The sequence below is a fragment of the Nelumbo lutea genome, chromosome 4, assembly GCF_056320005.1.
Source record: "Nelumbo lutea isolate HS-2025 chromosome 4, American lotus-T2T, whole genome shotgun sequence".
NCBI classification, from domain to species: domain Eukaryota; kingdom Viridiplantae; phylum Streptophyta; class Magnoliopsida; order Proteales; family Nelumbonaceae; genus Nelumbo; species Nelumbo lutea.
Window position 1 is genome coordinate 20,654,316 of NC_142687.1, and position 27,167 is coordinate 20,681,482.

Consider the following 27,167-nt stretch of genomic DNA (forward strand, 5'->3'; position numbering starts at 1 on the left):
CGAGACTCCATGTGCCATGGCTCTATACTCTACTTCTATGGAGGATCGGGCCACAACAGATTGTTTCTTACTCCTCCAAGAGACAACATTACCAACCACCAGACTGCAATACCCTGAAGTAGATCTTCTATCATCAATATTTCCAGCCCAATCAGCATCAATATAGGCTTCAATTTTCAAATGACCATGCTTGGTAAATAGAGTTCCTTTCCCTGGAGAGCCTTTCAGATAGCACAAAATCCGTTCTGCTGCTGCCATATGAGTATCTCTAGGAGCATGCATGAACTGGCTAATGCAACTGATAGCATACACAATATCTGGCCTAGTCATGCACAGGTACAGAAGCTTCCCAAGAAGTCTCTGAAAAACCCCTTTGTCTTCCAACAAAGTTCCATCCGAAGCTCAAAGTTTGTGACTCATATCAATGGGAGTTGCAGCTGGTCTTGCACCCAGTTTTCCAGTTTCAGACAACAAATCAAGAACATATTTTCTTTGGGAAATAAGAATCCCATCCTTGGATCTGGCAACTTCTATGCCAAGGAAGTATCTCAACTCCCCCAGATCCTTAATCTCAAATTCTATACGGAGGAAAGACTTAAGGGCCAGAATGCCTGAGGCATCATCACCAGTCACTATAATGTCATCAACATACACAATGAGATACACTGCTAGAGATCTACTTTTCTTCACAAACAGAGTATGATCTGATTGTGTCTGAACATAGCCGAATTTAACAAGCGCAACTCTAAATCTCTCAAACCAGGCTCTAGGAGATTGCTTGAGACCATAAAGTGATTTATTCAATTTACATACCTTTCCTTGCATATCTTTCCCATACATCCCTGGAGGAAGACACATGTAGACCTCCTCATGTAAGTCACCATTTAGAAATGCATTCTTTACATCTAACTGATAGAGAGGCCAATCAAAGTGAACTGCCAGAGATAAAAGAACCCTTACAGATGTCATCTTGGCAACATGGGCAAAAGTCTCGAGGTAGTCAATCCCATATGTCTGTGTGTAGCCTTTTGCAACAAGTCTGGCCTTGTACCTCTCAATAGTTCCATCAGCCCTGTATTTAATGGTAAAAACCCACTTGCACCCAGCTGGATCCTTCCCTTCAAGCAAATCCACTACCTCCCAAGTACCATTTGCATGTAGAGCATCCATTTCGATCTCCATGGCATCTCTCCATTCTGGAATCCCAAGAGCTTCTGAGACAGACCTAGGAATGGGGTTAGAAGCAACAGAAGAGAGATAGGCAAAGTATGAAGGAGAAAGCAGGTCATAAGAAAGGTGTTAGGAAATGCAGTGTGCAGTACACTTCCGCTTCCCTTTCCTAACAGCAATGGGGACATCAAGGTCTGGGAAGGATGATTCTAAAGGAGCTGAAGCAGTACCTGTTATCTCATCTGTGATTGGGAATGTATGAGCCTCATCTATTATAAGGGAAACTACTTGCTCATTCCTGGATCTCTGCCTTTGATACACTTTGGGATTATGGATAGGACGAGAAGGTAAAGAAATAGGGGCACTAGGGCAAGAGGTATGAAGTGATTGATCCTCCTTTGATTCATTTGGTGAGGATACAGGTTTGTCAAGAGACTCAACTGGGACAGGAAGAGGAAGGGCAAAAACTTGTGACAGACTCTCCCCCTATGGACAATGTCCTTCCTAAGAGGAACCATAAAAAGGAGAAAGTTCATCAAAGGTAACATCCATAGAGACATGTCGGGGGCCAGTCTTTGGACCAAAACAACAATAACCCTTTTGTGTGGGGGAGTAACCAAGGAAGATGCATTTGTGGGCTTTCGGTTCAAACTTATGTCTCTGCACACTTGGAATGTGAACATGGCAGGTACAGCCAAACACATGAAGAGGAATTGGGAAGAGATCATTGTCTGGATGAAGAAGACAGAAGGGGGATTTAAACCCTAAAACCCTGGATGGCATACGGTTTATGAGATAGGTAGCAGTAAATACAGCATCACCCCAAAATCTTGTGGGAACATGTGAGGCAAACAAAAGGCTCCTTGCAACTTCAACAATATGTCTATTTTTTCTCTCAGCAACTCCATTTTGTTCAGGGGTTCTAACACAGGAGCTTTGATGAATAACCCCCATGTCAGAGAGATACAAGGATAAACTCTTCTCAAAATACTCTTTTGCATTGTCAGATCTGAAAACCTTAATTCTGGTATCAAATTGAGTTAAAACAAGCTCATGAAATTGCCTCACAAATCTTGGGACTTCATCCCGGGATTTCATTAAGTATATCCAAGTGAATCTAGAACAGTCATCAATAAACAAGATAAAATATCTGTAACCCCCCATAGAGGATAAGTGGTAAGGCCCCCACACATCAGAGTGCACAATATGAAAAGGAAAAGAGGATCTTTTATTGCTCACAGGGTAACTTTTTCTACAATGCTTTGACAACTGACAGGACTCACAATTGAGACTGGACACACTGACTCCCTTAAACAGTTTTGGAAACAAATGGCTTAAAGCAGAAAAAGGTAAATGACCCAACCAACAATGACTCAACATAATTTGACTAACAGACTCTGAAAAAGTAGAACCAAAAGCAACATTCTTGGGATAATCAAAGCATTGGCCAGGGATGTCGAGCAAGTATATTCCATTCACTTCATGGCCACTCCCAATACCTTCTAAGACTTCAGGTCCTAAAACACATAGTGAGAAGGGAAAAATGTTACACAACAATTCAATGACTTGGTCAGGCTACTTACAGATAATAAGTTGGTATTTAATTTAGGCACATGAAGAGTGAAAGATAAGAGTAAGGAGTCTGTAGCCTTGACAGTTCCCTTTCCAGAAATAGGGGCAAGAGAACCATCAGCTAAGGTGATTTTGTCACGACCAGGAAGTAAATCATATGAAACAAACAAAGTGGAAAGGTTGGTCATGTGATCAGAAGCACCTGAGTCTATGATCCAAGGGGTTTTGTGATTACTTGAGGTGGATGCATGGTTAGCGGAAGCCCTTATACCTGAGTGAGCAAATGCAATGGTGGCTGGACTTCCAGAAGGGATGGATGATGAAGATACACCTTCAAATTGGCTGATCATCTTTCCAAACTTCTCATATTTAGCTTTCATGGCTGCCAACTGTGCACTGGTAGACTCAATCTCTGTATTTGTGCTTGTGGCTGCATGTGCACTTCCTGTCTTTCTACTATCATTCTTCTTCTGGAATCTGATAGGAACAAGATTGGGATGCAATTTCCATCACTTGTCCTTTGTGTGTTTCGGCTTCTTACAATATTCACACACCACCTCCTTCCTTCCTGTGCCACTGTGAGCTCCTGTAACCCCTTTGGGTTTAATTCCCATATTTGCAAAATGATCATTGATACCGACTCCTTGAACCTGCACTTGCCTCATACTTTCTTCACTGCTGACCAAAGTGTATGCTTGTGACAATGAAACATCTTCCTTGGACAAGATGTTTTGCTTTGTAATGTCGTATTCAAAGTTCAGCCCTGTCAAGAACTCAAAGACCCTATTCCTTTCAACCAGTTTCCTATAGGTTTCAGCATCCTTGGGGGTATCCCATGTCACAGCCTCTATCAAATCAATCTCTTGCCATAGAGATTTCAGGGTTGAGAAGTATGCTGCAAGTGACTTCTCCCCCTGCCTTATATTCTTCACATCACTTCTCAATTTGTAGGCTTTGGCAACATTCAACTTCTGGGAGTAAGTTTCTGCAACACTATCCCAGATTTCTTTAGCTGAGTTCACCCACAGGTAATGTTGGCTAATCTGTGGTTGCATTGAGTTCACAAGCCACCCAATCACTGTGTAATTCTCCTACACCCATTTCTCATAGGAGGGATCCTCCTCTGGGGGAGCTTTCTTGCTCCCTGAGATAAACCCCCACTTTCCTCTACTGCAAATATGAATTTTTACGGATTGTGACCAGGCCAAATTATTGGTTCCATCCAATTTAACTGTAGTTACAGCCAACAAGGAATCGGTTGTAGTTCCCGAATTATGTCCATATTCAGCAGTGCTCTTGTTCTCAATTTCTGAGTAGTCCATTATGTAACAGTTTCAATTAGGGTTTCGGCAAGCCTTTAAAAGTGATCTAATTTCAAAGAACTAAGATTGAGTTGAAATAATAGCAAACACAGCAACACACAAACTCAGTTCAGAACTGACAGCCGTGAGAACCAAGTTCAATGGCAGCACTTTTAAAGAGAAGAAACCCCGGTTCAGCCTTCAAGGAACAATCAGCAAGCCTCCAAACAATATGTATTCTTGGTTCCCAACAATAATTTCCCAAGGAGAACAAAGAAAACAATCCACAGAACCTAAGAGGACCTTTTACAAACACTGTGTATGCAACAGTCAACACTTAACTGTTAACAAGCAGAAATCACTTCAAGAACACTTTGTCTAGGTCCAAGAAGCAGTTGAACTAAAGTAGAGGCTTGTACCACTTAATTTAAATCAGTTTTTCAGCAGTTTGGAAGCCCAATAACAGCCGAACAACACTTCTAGAATAACCCAGAAATCAGTCCAGCAACAGTGGGTCGAATGGAGGTGTGCTTTGAATGCTTTAACAGTCCTCCCAAATAACAAAAAATAACTCAGCAAAGAACTGAGAAAACAACTTACAGTATCTCTGGTTTGAACTTCAAACCAGGCCGAACTCTTTGCTCTGAGCTAGCTTCGAAATCCCCCTTTTCTGATTTCAAATCAGGCTGAAAAAACTTGCTCTCTGATTCCTCCTAGTCACCGAACCCTTCTCCAAGTGTATAGAAACTTGGGCACCCTCCAATGACCTCCAAGAATCAGGCGAATGATTGTAAACATTCAGCCCTAGAACCTCTTCATGCAGTTGGCTAAACTAGAACCACATGAGGGACACACCAAGTAACAACCCGCTCTGATACCAAGTTGAAAAATAGTCTTAGAAGTATGGGACTGTGCTAGAAAACCAGAAAAAACTAACAAGAAAAAATTAGAGAAGAAGAGAGAGAGAGAGAGAACTGCGGCAAGGAGAGTTAGAGGATGAGGAGTTCGAACTTAACCTCCCTCTAACACTCTAATACTCTTTTATTTAAGTTAATCTTTGATAAATTACAGAGAGGCCCTTGAGTGGGCAGAAAAATACAAAAACAAAACACTACAGAGTATGGGCCCAGAACAAGGCCCATAATAGAGAGAAACATAACATAACATGAAGTGACAGTCTATGGGCCATTCGGCCCATCTCCTCTACAATAATTAATTCCATTTGTTTGGTAATGGAATCTAATATAATCACTATTTTTTTGGATAGTAAAATGTTATTTGTGTATGTACGTTCATAGTTTTCAAGGTGCCGAGGCGAGAAGAAGAAGAAGTCTTTGAGTTCTTCTAGCATGTGTTGATTGGACAAAATTTTGAGTTCTTCCATGCTTACTAGTTCAGGCAATGAAGTCTTTGAGGGTTCAAGACACTATACATCTTGATGGAACCCTAACAAATAAGAAAAATACTAAAAAAAAAACTAGTATTTAACTCAAATTGAACAATTTAGTTTAATAATAATGTCTGTTTTACTATTATAATCTCATAAACTTAAGAATATAAAAATATCCAAAGCACTGTGCAAAAATATCTTGGCTATTAAGTGAGGCAACCATCCATGAGTGCCTTATAACCTAGGTGTCAATCCACATGTTAAGATACCTTGGTATTACTATCACCTATTTGTCGAAGTTGGGAAGTATATCCTAGAGGTAGTTCTAATTTTATATGATAGTGGGTTGTTCTTGTACCATTTGGTGTAGCAATAGAAAACATGCCTATGCCTTCACTGGGTTATTTGGTTTTTTTATTTGACTGATAGCAACATGCTTGTGTTTTATTGGATGATTGTAAGGAATTGTTGTGACTATTGGATTGAACAGTCTTAACAAGTCCTAGCAATCTAAGCATAAACAGCTCACGCTGAATGGAGAAAGAAAAGAAGAAACAAAATACAAAGGAATTCATAGAATTTGAATCAGAGTACAACTTATCATTTAATTAGATGAAAAAAAAATTTGTGACTCCAGGCAATACTATACACTATTTTTACGATATGTATTTGTCAAATGCATTAATGCTACATCATCTGTCAATGACATATAGATGAACATGTATGAATATAAAATATGAATGATAAGTGAAAATGTAGGCTATAAACATATATATGTGCAAAAGATGAAAAATACATGGACTATCAACTTATAAATTCCTTACCCATCTAACAGAACCTAGTACCAAAAGTCACCCCTTTCCTCATAAATTTCAATATGAGGGGGAAAAGAAAGAAAATACCAATAAAGTTCTTATAGTAGAAAAAAATTTACCTCGTTATGCCGCACGGGAAGCTCATCATATTCAGAAGCACCAGAAAGTATGTGCAGGAAAACCTAGGATTAAAAGTATTGGATATGAATAATGCACTTATGAGTGTTCACCTGGAGTGCATCAACTATCTAACAGCTTTTTAAGAAAGTCTCAGAGAACAAACATCATGGTGCAATATTGGACTTACTTCAAGTGATGTATCTGGGCCTACATTGGAACCAAACATTGATACAGTCATGTAGCTAAGATAATACTGAGATGCTATGGAGCCCAGCATCATAGGCTCCACACTGTCTTCATTTATCCTGATGCATCCACTGTCTTCCAGATCTTCAAATGTATTTTGGACTAACCTGCTGAACAGAAAAGATCAGGAACCAAAACACTCCCGCCAGGACATGGTTTAAAAACAACAAAGTTCATTGAATCATATAGTATATTGGTACCTTGACAAGTATGCATTTAAAGTTTTTGTTTCGGTATCTTCTAATCCATAATATGCTGGATTAACAACCTGTCACATGCAAATATATATATGATCAATGATAAGTACATTAAATCACAGATCATGCTGGATGGACTTGCATATTATTCTTCCCAATTGTTCATCAAAGAATTTTCACAAGAAAAAAGTAGCTCATATACCAGCTCTATACCAGATAAAATGTGTGCATGCATGCATGCATGTCATCCTTTTTTTATCTTTTTGATTGATAACCATAGTTGTCAAGGCGACTAGGCGCTTTTCAAGGAGCGCCTCGCCCAAACGCCAAGAAAAAATGTAGTAGGCGCATGCTGAAGGGACTGAAACACATATATAGTACACAATATTTTATTAAATATAAATATAAATATATAATATTTTATTGGTTGGCTTGGTTTTTATAATAGGACATCTTGCATGTTATCATGTTTTTGTTATGAGGAAAGTAAAAACAAAATAATCTCAAGGGTTTCACTTTGACAAAAGAATCGAATGAGGAAGAAGAGAAACAACAGCCCTCTGTCGTTCCGACACAATCCTCTAAGTCAAGGTGAGTTAATCAGTTTCCTCCGTTTTGTTCTCTTTTTTCACTGGTTTAAAATAGTGGTTACACCCTATTGTTCTCCTCTTCCTTGTTGGACTAAAGCCATTCTTCTTTCCTGGTTTGAATCATATTATTGGACTAAAACAGGGGCTCCACCCCCTTCTTTTGTTCTGAAATTTCTTGCGTGTTTTCAGCTCTTTTTTCCTCATTATTGGTGTCTGAAATTCTTCATAGTCTTCTTTTATTAATATTTTTTTTTCACCAGCTTTTCTGGGTCTAGAACAGGGGCTCCGCCCCCTTCTTTTGTTCTTAGCTTCTTGCATTTTTCAGCCCTTTTTTTGTTCTCATCATTGGTGTCTGAAACAGGGGCAGAGCCCCTTCTTTTCTTCTTCATATTTTTTCTTTTATTTTAATATTTTTTCACCTTCTTTTTCTGGGTCTAGAACAGGGGCTCCACCCCTTACTTTTCTTCTTCATTTTCTTCTTTTATTTTAGTAATTATTCTCATCAAGCAACACTGCATGAATCACAAGCACAAAAGTAAGTGCAGAACACATAAAACCAAAAAAAACTACAGAAGGGGTAGAAATCCATCGGCTTCTTATTTTTAAATTCCATCGCCTAGGCGAGGGCTAGGCGCCCCATGGTTGCCTAGCCTCGCTTTGGCGCCTTGAAAACTATGTTGATAACAAAAGGGTTAACAAAAGATCTAACAGAATAGACACAAAGCACCAAAGTGCCATATGGGGAATGAAGAAAAGCTGCCCCAACAACTACCCATGGTACCCATGGCCTAAGTGAATACCACTGTAAGCCTAGGCGCAAGGACTTGTAATTTATTAAAGGCTGCATTTGGTTGCAACACAAATTGAACCAGATACAAATTTCTGCCCCGTTCAGTTTTGCATCTGTTTGTTTGCAACCATGATTTGTACTCCTGCCTGATACATAATTAGTACATTTTGTCTCAATTGCACTCACTAGCAGTGTAAATTTTGCATCTCAAAAACTGATGCAAAATTTGCACTCCCAAACAAATAACCCTCCTACCCCCATTGTCTTTCATATAAGGTGGGACCACACCATTTTACCTCCTAATTTACTTTTCACAAACAAACAAGATAGGGTCAAATCCGAAGCAAAAACAAACCAGAATATACACTCTGTATTTGCACTCCCATGCATTTACACTAGTGGAAATTTTCATTTGTAATGCAACAAAATGCAGCCTAAAGAGAAATAAATAAGAGAACATTTAAGAGAGGAGAGGAAGAGAAAAGAAAAGACTTTGGTTCAAATAAGAAACTCACACCAATTGCATCCCAACCAATTGCATCCACACCAAGAGATGGGGAGGGTGGAAAAACACTTGGAACTGAAACTGTCCGAGTGTCCTCAAAAATCTGCAGGGTGTTGGACTCTGAAACTGTCTAATACAGACATGTCATCCATTTGAGGGAGTCTATGCAACAATGGCTAAAGTTTATTTTTTTACACCTTATACATACTTGTTAGTGTTGAGTATGTAGGGGAATTTCTGTCTTTATACTTATCTTAAGGTTGCTGATCTGTAATATTATATTAGAACTAGTGTCCTTCATTTAAGTAAGGGCACATGTGTCTTTTCCATTATGTTAGTAATATAAAACATATCTGGCCAACTGGGAGAGGTAATTCTCTCTCATTCGAACCAGACTTTTCTTCTCTCCTTTTCTCCTCCTTTCTCTCTCTCTTTCTTTGTTCTTTCTTCTTCTCTCTTCTTGGCTGTTATCAGACTAACAGAACTCAAGGGCAGGCCGAATCATAATATGGTATCAAAGTACAACTAAGCAACTCGGATCTGCCCAGATTTCTGTTTTCTGCGAACCTAGTCTAGGGTTTTCTCTTGATTTCTCTGCCATCTATTGGAGATAAGGGAAAGGGCTGAAAAGGAGTGGTCGCCCTCTTCCCTTGGAGGTCTCTATGCCTCCAGTTGTGCTGTTCGTGGTCGGTTGCTGTGATTTCTAAGAAGTCCTCCCCTAATCGATGAAGAGAAGAGGGCTGATTCGTGTGGTGCAGTGGGTGTCTTGTGTGGTCTGATTTTTTTTTTTTTTTTTTTGAGTGGTTTGATTTTCGGGTGATGAGGTAAGAGATTTCTATGCATATTTTTGTTATGAATCAAATAAGAAGTATGTTTCAGATCGTATGGTGGGATTTCAGACTGTATTGTGCTAGGGTTTATGCTGTTTTTAGTGTGATTCGAAGGGGGAGTGGTCCTCGTATAGTGTGGTGAGATTTCAGGTAGTCGTGGGGTAGGGTTTGTGGTGTAAAGAGTGCAATCTTCAGCAATAACAAGTGCTGAAACCAGTGTGATCAATGTGTGGTGTGGTCTAGTGTGCAGTGTGTCGAATTCAGTAATAACAGAATTCGGCAATGGGAGATAGCAGTGATAGAAAATCTAATGTGATGATACCTACTGACTACCTGAATGTTCAAATGACCTCCATTAAATTGAATGGAGAGAATTGTTTACCTTGGGCTAAATCTGTATAAGTTTTTCTGAAGGCAAGGAAGAAGGTGAAACACATAAGGGAGGAAAAACCCTCCACTGATTCTCATAAGTATGATGATTGGGAACAAGAGGATGCATAGATTATCACGTGGTTATAGAACAGTATGGAACCCAAGATTAGTGTAAATTTCGTGTTTTTTGACATTGCCAAAGATGTGTGGGACCATGCTAAGAAGTTGTATTCTGGTCAAGACAATACAACCAGAGTATATCAGTTGTATCAGAAATACTTTAATCTGCAACAGGGCAATCAGAGTCTTGAGAAGTACTATGCTAGTAGAAAACATCTGTAATGAGATGAATGTTTATCACCCCCTCACTTTTGATGTCAAAATTCAGCAACAACAGAGAGAACAACTTGATGTGACTCGATTTTTGGTGGGGCTGGAATCTGAGTATGAACCAATGCGGGCTCAGATACTAGGAGGGTCAACTATCCCTTCCTTAGAAGAGGTGTTCACTCGACTTCGGAGGATTTCCATTGGATCTACTGAGAACTCTAATGTTTCTGATAGATCAGCCTTTGCAGTATCGAGGGGCTGTGGTGTTAGAGGTGGAGCTCGAGGAGCTCAGTCTGGCCGTAGTGGTAGTAGTGGCCTGATATATGGCCGGAGTGGTGGTGGTGGACCTACGTATAACCATGGTGGTGGTCGTACTAGAGGTAGAGATTTAGGGGGAGCCCATGGCAGAGGACGTGGTTCGGGTCCGAGGAGGTGTACTCATTCTGGTATGGATGGACATACCATTAATTATTGCTATGACTTGCATGGTCCACCCTCAACTTGGGCCAATCATGCCATGACTAGTGACACCAGTTTCAGACAGGAGAGTCGTTCAGCTGATCAGATGCCTCCTACATCCACAGATGTTCCCGAGAAGGAGATGGCGAGTGTTCCCTGTGATGAGTATGAGAGGTTTGTCTAATCCACATCTCAGCAGAACACGACTACTCTCGCACACCCAGGTATGCTTGTTTGGCATCAACACCCAATCCTTGGATTATTGACTCTAGAGTTTCCGATCACATGATTGGAACTCCATGTGTGTTTTCTTCCCTCTCTCATTGCTCAACATCACAATCTGTTACCCTTGCTAATGGTTCCACATCCTCCATTTGTGGTGTTGGCAATGTTAAGATGACCCCCTTATCTTTATCCTCAGTTTTGTATGTCCCTAAATTTCTGTTTAGCCTTATGTCTGTTAGTAAGTTGAACAAGTCACTCAATTGCTCTATTACTTTTTACCCTTCTTCGTGTGTTTTTCAAGATCTCAAGACGGGGATGAAGAAGATGGATTGTATTATCTTGACGGTGGTGGAAGAACATCAATAGCTCTCCAGTCATCTCTCTCTCCTCTCTAGTGGCACTATCGATTTGGTCATCCTTCGCAAAAAGTTTTGAAGTCTTTAGTTCCTTCATTGAGTCAACTTTCTGTTTTAGATTGCGAGTCGTGTCAGTTGGGGAAATATCGCCATGTTCCCTTTAGTCCTAGGGTTGATAATCGTGTGCCGAGTCCTTTTTCTTTGGTTCATTCAGATGTTTGGGGTCCTTATAAAGTGATGTCATACAATGGATATAGATATTTTGTCATTTTTGTTGATGATTATTCAAGGATGACATGGCTCTATTTAATGAAAGAAAGGAGTGAATTGTTTACCATCCTCCGAAAATTTTATGCTGAGATTTGCAACCAATTTGGTGTTCACATTAAATTTTTTCGTTCCAATAATGGCCGTGAATATTTCTCTTCATCATTTCAAGGATGACGGTGCTTACTTCTTACTTCTTGATTAATCGGATGCCCACATCTATCCTTGATGGTCATTCCCCATTCACTGCCTTGTTTCCCACCTTGTCTTTGTTTCCTCTTTCTCCTCGGGCTTTTGGGTGTGTCTGCTTCGTCAATAATCTGGGCCTCGGGAAGGACAAATTAGATGCATGATCCATTAAGTGCATCTTCCTTGGCTATTCCCGGACCCAGAAAGGGTATAAGTGTTATCATCCTAGTTCTCGACGTTCCTTTGTGTGTGCTGATGTTACCTTCTTTGAGTCTACTCCGTTTTTTCTTGGGGTCCGGTGATGTTTCTTCCTCCTCATCACCTCCTCCTCTTCCACTTCCAGTTGCGGATTCTGTTCCTCTTGTTCCAGTTGTGACTAAGTCCTTGCCTCCAGTGCCACCACCTGTTGAGCGGCCACCTATCCGCCAAGTGTATACACATCGCCCACATGTACTGGCTGCTCCTCCTCCAGCTCCATCAACGTCGACAGATCCGGCAGTTGTCTCCACGCTAGCCCCAAACCCAGTATCTGATCTTGATCTTCCCATTGCCTTGCGGAAAGGTAAATGCACTTGTACCCTTCATCCTATTTCTAATTATGTTTCACTCACTCACCTTTTCGCTTCCCATTGCTAGTTTATCTCTTTGTTATCCTTAGTTGTTGTCCCTAAGGATGTCCAGGAAGCCCTTGCCTCTCCAGGATGGTGCCGTGCAATGGAAGAAGAACTCTTAGCTCTAACTCATAATCATACTTGGGACCTCACCACTCTTCCTCCTGGGAAGCAAGCTATCGGTTGTAAGTGGGTTTATACTATTAAGTATTTACCTGATGGTAGTGTAGAGCGACTAAAAGCTAGATTGGTTGCAAAAGAGTACTCCCAAACCTATGGTATTGACTACAAAGAGACCTTCTCCCCAGTTGCTAAGATAAGTTCGGTTTGTGTTGTGATCTCTCTTGCTGCTATGTATGATTGGCCCCTCTATCAGCTTGATATTAAGAATGCATTCTTGCATGGTAGTTTGCTCGAGGAGGTCTATATGGAGCAACCACCAGGGTTTGTTGCTTAGGGGGAGGATGGTAAGGTATGTAGACTAAAGAAGGCTATTTATGGGCTTAAACAGTCTCCTCGAGCATGGTTTGGTAGGTTCAGTAAGGTGGTAAAGAAGTTTGGTATGAAACAGTGCCAAGTTGATCATTTAGTCTTCAATCATGACTCTCAAGCAGGAAAAATCCTATTGGTGGTGTATGTAGATGATATTGTTATTACCGGGAATGATAAAATGGGAATTGACAGGTTGAAGACTTTTCTACAGCAACAGTTTCAAACGAATGACCTTGGTAAATGGACATATTTCTTGGGGATAGAAGTAGCAAGGTCTAAGCATGGTATTAATTTATGTCAGAGGAAATATGTGCTTGATTTGTTGGAGGAAATAGGTTTGTTAGGTGCTAAACCAACTGAAACACCTATGGAAACAAATACTAAGCTGAGCAGTGATATGGGTGAAGTGTTTGAAGACCCTGGCAGATACTGGCGACTTGTAGGTAAACTGAACTACCTAATCATTACTCGGCCAGATATTTCATTTGCGGTTAATGTGGTACGTCAGTTCATGTAGAAACTCCGGTTCCTCATTGGGATGCGGTTCTAAGAATTGTGAGGTATTTAAAAGGGGCTCCTGGTCATGGTTTGATATACAAAAGTGGTGGAAAACTTGAAATAGAAGGATATACTGATGCTAACTGGGCTGGTTCTATGTCTGATAGGAGATCTACCATAGGCTATTGCACTTTTCTTGGGGGTAATCTGGTGACGTGGAAAAGTAAGAAGCAGATAGTCGTGGCGATAAGTAGTACAGAGGAAAAATATAGAGCTATGGCACATACTACTTGTAAATTAGTGTGGCTAAGGAACCTTCTATAGGAGATAGGATACAATGTTAACACACCAATGAAGTTTTACTATGACAATTAGGCTGCCGTTCATATTTCTTCTAATCCGGTGTTTCATGAAAGAACCAAGCACATCGAGGTTGACTGTCACTTTGTGAGAGAGAAGGTGCTGAGTGGAGTGATAAACACTGCATATGTTAACACAGGGAAACAGTGGGCAAACTTATTTGCCAAAGAGTTGAGTCGGGGAAGAGTGGACTACATATGTAACAAGCTAGGATTATATGATATATACTCACCAGCTTGAGGGGGAGTGTTAGTATCGAGTATGTAGGGGTATTTCTGTCTTTATACTTATGCTGAGGTTGCTGATCTGTAATATTATATTAGAACTAGTGTCCCTCACTTAAGTAAGGGCACGTGTGTCTTTTCCATTATGTTAGTAATATAAAACATATCTGGCCGAATGGGAGAGGTAATTCTCTCTCATTCGAACCAGACTTTTCTTCTCTCCTATTCTCCTCCTTTCTCTCTCTCTTTCTTTCTTCTTTCTTCTTCTCTCTTCTTGGCTGTTATCAGACTAACAGAACTCAAGGGCAGGCCGAATCATAATAACACTCTTAATAAAACTTTTACATGAAAAATCTTTGGTTTGGTGGATCTCATATTTGGTAGAACATCAGAAATCCACAAAATCTGGAAATAGCCTCTCTGTGTGTGTAGGTAAGGCTCTATACATCTGTCCCTCCCTAGACCTCACATTGGTGGGAGCCTTGTGCACTGGGCTGCTCTTTATCAGCAATCCACAAAGTGATCATGTCAAGAAGCTGATTCTCTGCTAAATGGTTGAATAACTTTTCATTATCTTGAAAATATCCCTTAAGAATATAGAAAATTACAATTTTACAAAGAATAGAATCTTGAAAACAATAAAACTTTTAAATGCACAACATAACTATTCACCAAACACAAAGCACTATTGTCAGATCTAGCAGTGGTTACTCTCATGAAAGAAACCACATAATTTGATTGAAGAAAATTGACAGGATGTCAACAATATATATAATTCAAGTCAATTATTAAATGCTTGTTTTTTATCAGTAACCGTAAAGAATTTTATTAATTGTAATAAAGGTTAATTTACAGAGCATCTAAGGGATGGTTAGCCTCGGATAACCATCCTTGTGAGATTCATTATCAATTACAATTTTTTAATATTGGCACCATTCAGCATGTACTATTGTCCTGGTCGGGGCAGAGGCAACCACTTCCCTCCAAGTTTTTATTATGTCATCAGTCATGTATGGTGCAAAGAGCTCCATGGTTCTGACCCAATGTGCCAACTTGATACAGATATTGTCAATGATATTCCTTAAACCATTTTTCTTTGTCATTGAAGATGTGGGCATTCCTTTTTTCCAACACACATCATAGGATAGCTACTCTTGCACATTGTAGAGAGTCTATGGGCTGATCTATTGTTTGGGAGCACCATTATATTTTGTATCTTATGTATCATATAACTGTTCTTTCATTCATTATTTCTTTTAATTGTACTTGCATACCTAAAGAAGCATCTTGGCAAAGGGATTCTATTCTCAGACCACGGGAATTTAAAATTGGAGTCCTATATAGATGCAGATTGGGCAAATTGTTTAGATGACAAGAGATTTACATCAGGGGTATGCACCCTTGTAGGAGGAAATTTGGTTTCATGGAAGAGTAAAAAATAGTGGCTAGGTCAAGTGTAGAGGCCAAATATAGATCTATGGCTCATGGTGTTTCAGATCTACTTTGGGTTAGATCCTTGCTGAGTGAGATTGGGATAAAAGCTGAGGAGCCTATGATATTATATTGTGACAACCAAGCTACAATCAATATTGCCCACAATCCGCCCTATAAGGGCATATTAGTCATTGTACCCTTTTTTAATTAAAAGTATAAATGCTAGTGAGGAGGGTGGCCAGATAATTGGCTCTCTTCAAGAATTATCTTTTTCTTTACAGATTCTTTGGTTCAGGTGTTCAAAAGTTTTCTACTAGGTTAGTCAATTCGTTTCTTCTCCTTGACAACCACATATGTCGGTTGTTCTTCTCATTATTAGATATCTTCATGATACTTTGTCTCATGGATTATTTTACTCATCATCATCATCTTTAGACTTGACTGCTTATGTTGATGCTGATTGGGTGGGATGCCCAGACACAAGAAGGTCCACAACTGGGTGGTGTGTTTTCCTGGTTGATTCTCTTGTTTCATGGAAGTGTAAGAAATAACAAACGTAAGTTCAATCAAGATAGCCTTGAATCCTTTGTTTCATGAATGTACAAAGCATATTGAGGTTGATTGAAACTTCACTTCATGTCAGTTCCTTGTGGCCACATCTCTCTTCCTTACAAACGGATGCTTCTTCCCTGGCATTAGCTTAAGGGGGTGTAGCGAGCCTATGGGCTGATCTATTGTTTGGGAGCACCATTAACTGTCCTTTCACATCTTTTGTAACTTAAGAAGTATATATCTCTAACACAGATCTCCACAAGACTATCTCTCTTTATTGAAGGAAACAGAATGAGGTATCAAACAGATTTGTGAGGTCAAACAATGAGAAAAAGTGCTCTTAACAAAACTGCAGGAGAGTTATGGATTGAAAGAATTGCCACCATTAGCTTTGCACAAAGGGCATAAATGAATAAACACCAAGAATATATTTTCCATAGCAATGTATTCAACGTGTTTATTTTTTTATTTTTATGAAAAAACCTCCCAACAGAAATGCTCAAATCCTAAGTGGTCCCAACCCTCACTAAATGGCCTTAACTAGAGAACCAGAGCTTAAGGGGCCCAAGGAGCGACTAATAAAGAATGAGGCACAAAAGAATAAATCGAAGGAGTTGAGAGTCCAAACTCTTGAATCTTACTTAGAGAAGTCAAAGAAAGCTTTCTCTAAAGATTCAATTAAGGCTAAGGCCTTTGGGGTTTCACAATTCCTAAGCTCCCATCTCAAACCCAAATTCCAAGCTAGACATTGAGGGGGGGGGGGGGGGCAGGTCATGTAATCAGGTATACTACTACTGTATGGGCACGAGGATAAGGAGAATAAAGAGGGGTATTTATCAATAAGTGGAAAGTCCCCAACCAAAGGTCTAACCATAGTCTGATTTTTTTTGCCAAATAGAACATCATACTAATGAATTGAAGAAAGGAAGGGAGTAGGGAAAAAATGAATTTCCAAGGAGAAAAAGGAGTTACTCATGCTTGTAAACTTGAATCCTAGCCATTCGTATCCACAACATAGATGCATTTAATGACTACATGACATATTATCAGAATCCTTAGGAAACCTCCACAACCTTTCCCTAGAAGTGAAGAGTTTCTGAGAATGATCCTATTCCAATCCTAGGCCCCCTTCCTTTAAACTCATATAGACCATCTTCTAATTGATCAAGTGGTCCTTTTTGGAGTTACACGGTTCAATGAAAAGGCCATATTCTCCATCCTTGATGAAGAAACTTCAGACAGGCCTAGCCCTTGTCCTTTTAAAAAGCTACAATTTTTTTATCTATAATTGTTTAATTCTATTAGGGTTGTGAAGAAAGAAGTACACAATAGAGTATCCCCCTTACTTCAGGGACTATGATTGAGTCACACATTTGGCTATAGAGACCTTGTAGTTGGAAATTCAAAAGTAAGCATGGGCTGGGTGAGGGACAGCAATCCAGAACAATGGCAGCTAAGGTATCATTTAAAGGAGGATAGACCTCTTGCCACTTCTATAAACATCTCAATCAACTAGGTGTGAAGATCAGCCAATTCCTTAGAAGGTTCTCTAGATAGGAAAGAGTCTAAAAGATAGGTCTTATATTGGGGACCTAATTCTCTGGTGTAATTTGTGCTCTGTTTGGGATGATGTCTTGGGGGGAAGTAGCACGCTGGAGGGGTTATGTCTCATCTTCTTTGATTCTCCATTTGTACTCCTTGTACTCTTTTGTATTCTCGTTACTAATAAAATTTATTTGATCCTAGGTCTTCCAGCAAGATAGCTATGCAAATGTAAATAGAAACCATAAAGTCTTCCGCGAACAGAAAATAATGGAAGAATATGTTTATGACAAGCTATGCAAATGTAAACATATACAAGTAATCACCAAGCTGTGAAACTTTACCAATCGCCGGAACAGGTAAGTCCAAGTGAGATAATGCACTGCATCCTCTTTATGGCATATTGTACCAGAAACGATCTCTGCATTAATGTGATCATGCAACTGCTCCCTCAGATTACTTTCAACTGGGAAAGGTTCATAAAGAAACTGCCCATAGAAAATGAAGGTTATTTCAACAATTTCAAACAAGTTTCCTTCTAAAAGTCTAGAAGATGAAGTTTATTACCTTCTTGTAGAAGCTCTTTTTGGGTTCATGAACAAGAATTACGGCTTTTCCATGTTGGTCAAATTGTGGTCGCCCTGCACGGCCCATCATCTGCAAAATGTCTGTAATGGGAAAATCGACATATCTTTTTGCTTTCCCATCATAATATTCCGTTCCCTGCATCAGAAACAGATCTTTATTAGAAGATCAGATAATGTCTGGAACATCTAAATAGCCATATGTATCTATGTACTGACAAGAACAATTTAGGGAACCATACATTTTGATAGACCTCATTACTATCCTTGTGGTCCACTAGGTGCATATTTAGAGATGAGCTTACAGACTTCAAGTACTAATAACACTTTCAGAGGGTGGGCCTAGGTTGCTTCTTCCTCTGCCTCTACAAATGATACTTTTAAACATTGGGTCACCCACTCCCCCAAGGTTCTAATAAAACTGAATTTTGATGAGCACTCACTTGAGAAGCCAGGGAAATTGGGCAACATTACCCCAAAATCCAATGAGAAGACTTTTTGAATATCATGTTTGAGTATGTCTCAACAATCCTGATAAAAAGCCATTATAAAACCCTATGGTCCAAAAGCTTTGGACCTATCCATTGAAAAGATTGCTTCCCTTATTTCCTCCACCTCAAAATTCCTCTCAAGACATAATTTAAGGTCCTCGGGCAATTTAGGCCAATTGAACCCTTCCAACCTTGTCCTGTCATTTAGTGGTCTTCTATAAATGGATTTGAAATGATTCATAAAGGCCGCTACAATCTCATTTTGTTGAGTGAGAGTAACATCATCAATCACAAGCTTAGAGATGAAAATTTTCTTTCTTCTTCCTTTTTCCAAAGCATGAAATAACTTTGTGTTTCCATCCCCTTCTCTCACCCCATTTGTGTCTGAATTTTCGCCTCCAACAGATTTCTTCTTTAACATGACATCCTCCAGTTTCTTCCTCAACTCCCATCTTACCACATCCCTTTCATTGAAAGTTCCCTCTTCTTCCTTTGCATCCAGACCCTCAATTTGTCTAATCACCTCTTGTTTCCTTGCTTCTAATCTCCCCAATTGTTGAATGTTCCATTTCTTTGATTCTTGCTTTTAATTCTTTTAGCTTCCAATGGAACTTCATTCCTTCCCAATTCAATTTGGAATTACTTTCATTTCCACCAATCCTTTACTTTCCCTACAAATCCTAAGCCACATAACCACATTTTCAAATCGAAATGGGGTTGGGTTGGGCCTTTGCCACCAAACTCCTCCTTACTAATGGAAATTAGCAATGATCAGAAGTTAGCCTAGGTAAGGCTCTAGAGACTAGATCTCCCAATGTTCCTCCCAGTTTGCAATGAACAAAAAGGTATTGATGAATTCATTGAACTTCCCCATACTTCTAGTGATGCTTTCCCTTGAATTATTTGTCTCCTCAGTGAACCTAATTACATTGAAATCCTCAACTATACACCACGGTCCCTCCCAACGTCCTGATATCTTTCAACTCTTTCCACAACGCGTTTCTCTCTCTATATCCATTAGGATAATAAATATTTGTTAACACCCATTCAAAGCCACCATCTACTTGTTTGAACTTAATGGACACTATGAATTTACCCACAAATTCTACAATTCCCTTCATGACCTCATTTCTCCACAATGTCACTATGCCTCCCTAGGAACCCTATGAAGGACTTATTGCCCAACTAATACCCCTAGCCCTCTAAAAGCTTCTAGTCCACCTGTTATGAAAATCTGCCAACTTACATTCCTGAATCATTACTATGTTTGAATTTTCTTTCCTTAACACATCCTTTACCAAGGTTCACTTCCTTGGATTCCCCAAACCTCTCACATTCCAACTTATAATCTTCATTTCCACCTATTTGACCTGCCCCTCCCTCCTCCCTCCTACTTGTTCCCTCTTCTCCTCCCCTTTCTTTCACTAAACTCTTTATCTCCTTCCACATCCAGCCTTAATCTCTTTGCTTCACATAGCTTTCTTTTTCTAACCTTCCCTTCTTCCTTCTTTGTCCTCAAATAGACTTTCAGCTCATTATTTTACATCCTAACTTTTCAACAAAGTCAACCACTGAATCTTCATTTTCATTATCCTCCCACTATCTCCCTCCTCTTTCCCCTTACACCCCTCACAGCCTCCCTATGTTTCAATCGCATTCCCAACCACAAAACCTTCACAAACTTTACTTTCATTTTTCCTCTCCTTCTCCAGCATTCCCAAATTCTTCTTCCTCTTTCCTCTTCCTCTTGTAGCTCCAACTCCCTATTTTTTCCTTCTCCTTCAACATCACTGGCAAGCGGCTTAATTGTTGCTTGAGACCCTGGAACAGAAACATCGAACATAGAACATAGGTTAGTACCCAAAGCAAAATTATTAACAAACCTGGACTGGGAAAGTAGGAAGACTCAATGACAAGACCAAGGGACTTAACTCTCTTTTCCTGTTCAAAACTCTAGGAGCTATTGGCTACCACAGGGATAATTTGTTAAGAGAAATTTCCTAGTCTTGTTTCACACTCATGTTCATTTCCACAGTTCTCTAGCTTATCCCCGCTTGGATTCTCCTTGTGAGTCCTCGTGTGATTGTCCACTATTTCCTTACGAACACCCTGCCTAGAGATTAATCTCTGGTCTGGTACTCCTTTGTTTAGTCTTCGATTTTCCTCCCTAACCCAACATGTACTGACCTTGCTAAACTCCCAACAACTATAGAAGGACTAGGAACAAGGGTAGTTTCTTCCTTCTTTTGATCTTCATCAAAGAGAAAATCTGTATTGAAAACTTCCTCTCCCTCTTCCTCTATCTCATTAACCTCCCCTGCGTTGTCGTTATCAGATTCACTACTTGAATCATCACACTCCTCTTCTGAGTTCTGACATGCTGGAATCAACTCAACCTCCATCTTCCTCCTCTTTCTTCGCCAAATGAACCTTGAATATCTTGGTTTCAGGTGATCCTTGGCCATCGGCTGAACTGTTTTTGGGGAAGATGATAGACCCAAACTATTGTCTCCTATCAGAACCTTAGAGACCCAACTCATGTGACTACTTAAGGTGTCACATGATCCGGTCTCCAAACTTTGATCAACAAGTTGGTTCACCTTAGGTAACAGGTTAGCCTGTTAGAGTGAGCCAAATAGGGGTAGTTTAGTAATCTCATGTCAGTTAAGTACTTTGCTTATGTGGCTGTTTTATTAGAGTACTCTGCCCCACATTTAAGTGAGGGCAGTTTAGTCTTTGTAAGTGTAATTAGAACCTAATAAACATAAGGGGGTCGACTGAATGAGAGACTAATCAGTTTTCGACTAAACCCTCCTGTTCTCTCTTTCTCTTGTCATCTTCCTCAACTTCTTCTTCCTTCTTCACTGGTTCGGATTACTGTAGCTGCTCCAAAACATGGTATCAGAACGAGGTTTCTGACCTGCTTCCGCTTGCAAAGCATCTCAGCTGTGTTCGAGGCACCCTCTTCTTCGTTTCTAGTTAGTTAATGGAGAGAGCTGGTTCGCCCTAGGTCTGAGACATCACAGCTCGTTGCTCTCTGCTGCGCATAGCTTTTCTTCATCAAGGAAGGTGATTTCAGCAGTGAATGGTTGGCTGATACTCTCAAAGGAAGGTTGGTTATTTAGTCCTTTTGTGTTGCTGGTATTTCTGGGTAGGAAGCCTTCAAGAATCTGTTAGTACTGATTAGAACCTAGAGAACTAGGTTCATTGTTGACCTGAGAAGGGCTGTGTGTGCAGTAGCCGAATGGTGTAGGGCTGCTGTGAGTTGTTGAGTGGTGTTAGGGCTGCTGTAGGTGGCCGAGTGGTGTAAGGTAGAATGCAGTGACCTTGCCAAGCTCCTTGTGGTCATGTAATGCCCTCTTAAGTGTGCTAAACAAATCTGAACTGGCTGAGTGGAAGGTGGAATGCAGTGACCTTGCCAAGCTCCTTGTGGTCATGTAATGCCCTCTTAAGTGTGTTAAACAAATCAGAACTGGGTGTAGCAGTTTGACTGTGTTGTGGTGCTTGTGATGCACAATTTTTTTTATTGAATGGTTGTAAAAGGGCCTACTGTTGTGTTGTGGTGCTTGTGATGCTTATGTAGGTCGTAGGTGTGTGAAGTCAGCAGTAGTGTGAAGAAGAACAAGTGTGTGCTCCCACTGTTGTGTTTAGGGGCTGCAATAGGTGCTGAAGTATCAAACTGTGAACAACATCAATCAGCTTGTAGCTGAGAAGGTTAGAGGCAACTGTGAAAGAATAGAAACCTAATGTGGTAATTTCCTCCGACTACCTAGGGGTACAAATGACCTCAATTAAGCTGAATGGGGAGAACTATGTTCCATGGGCTAAATCAGTGGAAGTGTTTCTCAAGGCAAAGAAGAAAGTAAAGCATGTAAGAGATGAGAAGCCACCGGAGGACTCTCCAGGGTTTGATGATTGGGAGCAAGAAGATGCTCAAATCATGACTTGGCTGTGGAATAGTATGAAACCCAAAATTAGTGCCAACTTCATGTTCCTTGATACGGCTAAGGATATATAGGAGCATGCTAAGAAACTATATTTTGGACAAAATAACACAACAAGAGTGTATCAGCTTTATCAGGAGTATTTTGATTTACAACAAGGAACCAAAACAATAGAAGAGTATTATGCCAGCATGAAGAATATAAGGAATGAACTCAATGTCTATCACCCCCTTACTCCAGATATTAAAGTTCAGCAACAGCAAAGGGAGCAACTAGATGTTACAAGATTTTTAATGGGGCTAAAGTCGGAATATGAACCAGTTGGAGCCCAAATATTGGGGGGCTCTACTCTTCCTACACTTGAGGAAATATTCTCAAAGCTTCGTAGAATTTCTTTGGGACAGACAGAGAACTCCAAACAGTTTGATAGATCAGCACTTGTGACAGCTAGAGGGGTTGGACATAGTACAAGAGGGGGAGGTCATGCTCCCTGAGGAGGCCGTGGCAGTTCCATGATTAGTCGGGGTGGTCGTGACTCAGGGGGAGGCCGTGGCAGAGGCAAGAATAACTCTACAAGGAAATGTACTCATTCTGGTAGAGAGGGATACACAATGAATTTATGTTATGATCTACATGGCCCTCCCTCTAAATGGGCTAATCATGCTGTAGCAGGTGAGGTTGATATTAGTGACAGTAAACTGGCAGACCGAACTCCTCCCACATCTACATCTACCTCTGGGAGGGAAATGGTGAGCGTACCGCGTGATGAGTATGAACAGTTCCTTCAAACTACTTCACAGCATACCACTGCCACACTTGCCCAATCAAGTATTGCTTGCATGTCATCTAAAATCCCGCCCTGGATTATTGACTCTAGAGCCTCAGATCATATGACCGGGACTCCAGGTGTGTTCTCTTCTCTTTCTGAAACCTCCACATCACAAACTGTTACACTTGCCAATGGGTCATCATCTCCCATATGTGGTGTTGGTAATGTTGACATGGCTTCTGTGCCCTTATCATCTGTTTTATATGTCCCTAAGTTTCCATCCAATCTTATGTCAATTAGTAAAAATAACCAAAGCTCTTAACTGTTCTGTTACCTTCTTTCCTTCCACTTGTGCTTTTCAGGATCTCAAGACGAGGAAGAAGATTGGTGGGGGGCATGAAGCTGGTGGACTGTATTATCTTGATGGTGGTGGATCTTCAATTGCTCTTCAGACTTCACTTACTCCTCTACAATGGCATTGCCGACTGGGACATCCATCTCTCAAGGCTCTCAAGATTTTGGTCCCGTCATTGAGTCATTTGTCAGTTTTGTAATGTGAGTCATGTCAGTTTGGGAAACATCGTCGTGTGTCCTTCAGTCCAAGAGTTGAGAGTCGTATGTTGAGTCCTTTTTCTTTGGTTCATTCAGATGTTTGGGGTCCAATCAAAATAGATTCTTATAATGGGTACAAGTATTTTGTCTCCTTTTTTGATGATTGTTCAAATATGACATGGATTTACTTAATGAAAGAAAGAAGTGAATTGTTTTCCATTTTTCAAAAATTCCATGCTGAAATACGCACACAATTTGGTATTCCAATCAAAGTTCTCCGTTCAGATAATGGTCGTGAATACTTTCTTACTTCATTTCAACAGTATTTAGAACAACATGGCATTATTCATCAGACATCATGTGCATACACCCCTCAACAAAATGGGGTAACTGAACGGAAGAACCGTCAGCTTCTTGAAACAGCTCGGTCTATTCTTCACCACATGAATGTTCTTAAACGTTTTTGGAGTGATGCTGTACTCACTGCATGTTTTCTCATTAATCGGATGCCCTCCTTCATCCTTCATGGTCGGTCCCCCTTCTCTATCTTGTTTCCCACTTTATCTCCATTCCCATTAACTCCTCGTGTCTTTGGTTGTGTGTGCTTTGTCCATAATCTGGGCCTTGGAATAGACAAGCTAGATGCACGCTCAATTAAATGTGTCTTCCTTGGCTACTAATGGACTCAAAAAGGGTACAAGTGTTATAATCCCATTACCCGGAAGTGCTATGTCTGCCCTGATGTCACCTTTTTTGAGTCAGTCCCCTTCTTCTCAAGTCCTGAAGCGCCTTCGTCTCCACCCGCACTTCCTCTTCCTCTCCCTGTCAGGGATCCAGTTCCAAATGCAGTTGTTGGAGTAGACTCATCACCTCATCCCGGGCAGATCACCACAGAACGTCCACCAATCCGGCAAGTGTTTAGACGTCGGACGACACCGACCCCTCCAGCTTCTACCTCATCTGCGGATCCTCTCATGGCTCCTATTGTTGAACCTTCAGACCTTGACCTACCCATTGCCTTACGGAAAGGTAAACGCAGTTCTACGCTCCATCCCATTTCCAATTTTGTTTCATTATCTCGTCTTTCTACATCACATCACCAGTTTGTTTCCCTTTTATCCTCTATTTCCATACATAACAATGTTCAAGAAGCTCTAAGTTCACCAGATTGGCGGCGGACAATGGAGGAGGAAGTTTTTGCTCTTCAACATACTCAAACGTGGGAACTTACTACTCTCCCACCTGGTAAGCATGCTGTGGGATGTAAATGGGTGTATACTGTGAAATACTTCCCAGATGGTAGTGTGGAGCGTCTGAAGGCCTGGCTTGTTGCTAAAGGTTACTCACAGTTGTATGGAATGGACTACATGGAGACATTCTCTCCGGTGGCTAAGATTGGTTCTGTGCATGTACTAATTTCCCTAGCAGTTATGTATGATTGGCCTCTGTTTCAGCTTGATATAAAGAATGCCTTTCTCCATGGTGATCTTGTGGAGGAGGTATATATGGAGCAACCACCTGGGTTTGCTGCTCAGGGGGAGGATGGTAAGGTATGCAGATTGAAGAAGGCAATTTATGGGCTGAAACAATCGCCGCGTGCTTTGTTTGCTGCTCAACAGTGCCAGGTAGATCACTCAGTGTTCAGCTATGACTCAGAAGCTGGGAAGATTCTATTAGTGGTCTATGTGGATGATATTGTCATTATTGACAGTGATAAATTGGGGATTGGCAAATTAAAGGTATTTCTGCAAAATCATTTCCAAACAAAAGATCTTGGAACATTGAAATATTTCTTGGGAATAGAGGTTGCCAGGTCAAAACAATGTGTAAACCTGTGCCAAAGAAAATATGTTCTTGATCTATTGGAAGAAACAAGAATGTTAGGTGCAAAACCGGCTGAGACCCCTATGGAACCAAATGTTAAGTTGAGCAGTGATATAGGAGAAGTATTTGAAGATCTTGGAGGGTATAGACTAGTGGAGAAGTTGAACTATCTGACTATCACAAGACCCGACATATCCTTTGTAGTCAGTGTGGCGAGCCAATTCATGCAGAACCCTCATAAACCTCACTGGGATGCAATTCTTAGAATTGTGAGGTATCTGAAAGGATCTCCAGGCCGTGGACTATTGTATAAATCAGGAAGAAAACTTGAAGTAGTGGGGTATACAGATGCAGACTGGGCAAGCTCAGTGAATGATAGAAGATCTACTACGGGCTATTGCACATTTGTTGGAGGAAATCTTGTGACGTGGAAGAGTAAAAAGCAGACGGTTGTGGCCAGAGGTAGTGCTGAAGCTGAGTATAAGGCCATGGCACATACTACCTGTGAGTTAGTGTGGTTGAGGAATCTTCTACAAGAAATTGGGTTTCACATGGATAAACCTATGAGACTGTATTGTGACAACCAAGCTGCACTCCATATCTCATCCAATCCTGTATTTTATGAGAGAACAAAGCACATAGAGGTTGATTGCCACTTTGTGAGGGAGAAGGTCCTTGCTGGAGAGATGAACACAGAACATGTGGGCTCGAATGATCAATGGGCAGATTTGTTTACAAAAGCTCTAAACTCAGGGAAAGTGAACCATCTATGTAACAAGCTGGGATTATATGACATAAATTCTCCAGCTTGAGGGGGATTATTAGAGTGAGCCGAATAGGGGTGGTTTAGTAATCTCATGTCAGATAAGTACTTTGCTTATGTGGCTGTTTTATTAGAGTACTCTGCCCCACACTTAAGTGAGGGCAGTTTAGTCTTTGTAAGTTTAATTAGAACCTAATAAAATAAGGGGGTCGACTGAATGGGAGACTGATCAGTTTTCGACTAAACCCTTCTGTTCTCTCTTTCTCTTGTCTTCTTCCTCATCTTCTTCTTCATTCTTCATTGGTTCGGATTACTGTAGCTGCTCCAAAACAAGCCCTAACCCCAACTGGATCTAATAGGGCTTTAGTATGCATTTTATTTGCAAAGTATGGACCACATGCCAGCTCAAAAGCTACCCCCCTCTTAACCACTTCACTAAAAGAGGGCCCACAACCCTTATTCTTTACTTTCAATTTATTTTTCAAAAATTCATTTTCAAGATAAACTTCTGCTCGTCTTTTGGAATTAGAATATTCACCTTCCCGCAGCAGTGAAGCCTTTCCCCTTCCTCCATTGTCCTCTCTCCTCCCTCTACATAGACCCCAGGTTGCAACCTCATCATCTTCTTCCTCCTTTGAACACCCTTTCCACAGAGCTGCTTCTTCAACTCCTGTCAGTAACCAAACCCTCCTCCAAAGGCCATTGGCAAAGAGAACCAGAGATCAAGGGATGTCATCTGGTTTCACCCCCATGATTCTCACCTTCACAGCATGTAGATCATTCAAGTCAAGGTATTCTATGAT

General features: G+C 40.5%; 1 protein-coding gene across 2 annotated transcripts in view; it reads right to left on the reverse strand.

Annotated features, from left to right (window-relative positions):
• The window catches only part of LOC148854467 (U5 small nuclear ribonucleoprotein helicase), a 169,072-nt gene that overhangs the window by 21,206 nt on the left and 120,699 nt on the right, over nucleotides 1–27,167 (reverse strand). The window contains exons 39-43 of one of the 2 annotated variants that reach the window (XM_088986817.1): nucleotides 18,005–18,160; nucleotides 17,782–17,925; nucleotides 6,815–6,882; nucleotides 6,556–6,721; nucleotides 6,368–6,430 (exon numbers count right to left, since the gene is read on the reverse strand). In XM_088986817.1, coding sequence (XP_088842943.1) covers nucleotides 6,368–6,430; nucleotides 6,556–6,721; nucleotides 6,815–6,882; nucleotides 17,782–17,925; nucleotides 18,005–18,160 — 597 coding nt within the window. Of the gene's footprint in view, nucleotides 1–6,367; nucleotides 6,431–6,555; nucleotides 6,725–6,814; nucleotides 6,883–17,781; nucleotides 17,926–18,004; nucleotides 18,161–27,167 lie in introns of both variants that reach the window. The other variant, XM_088986816.1, reaches the window with a different exon arrangement.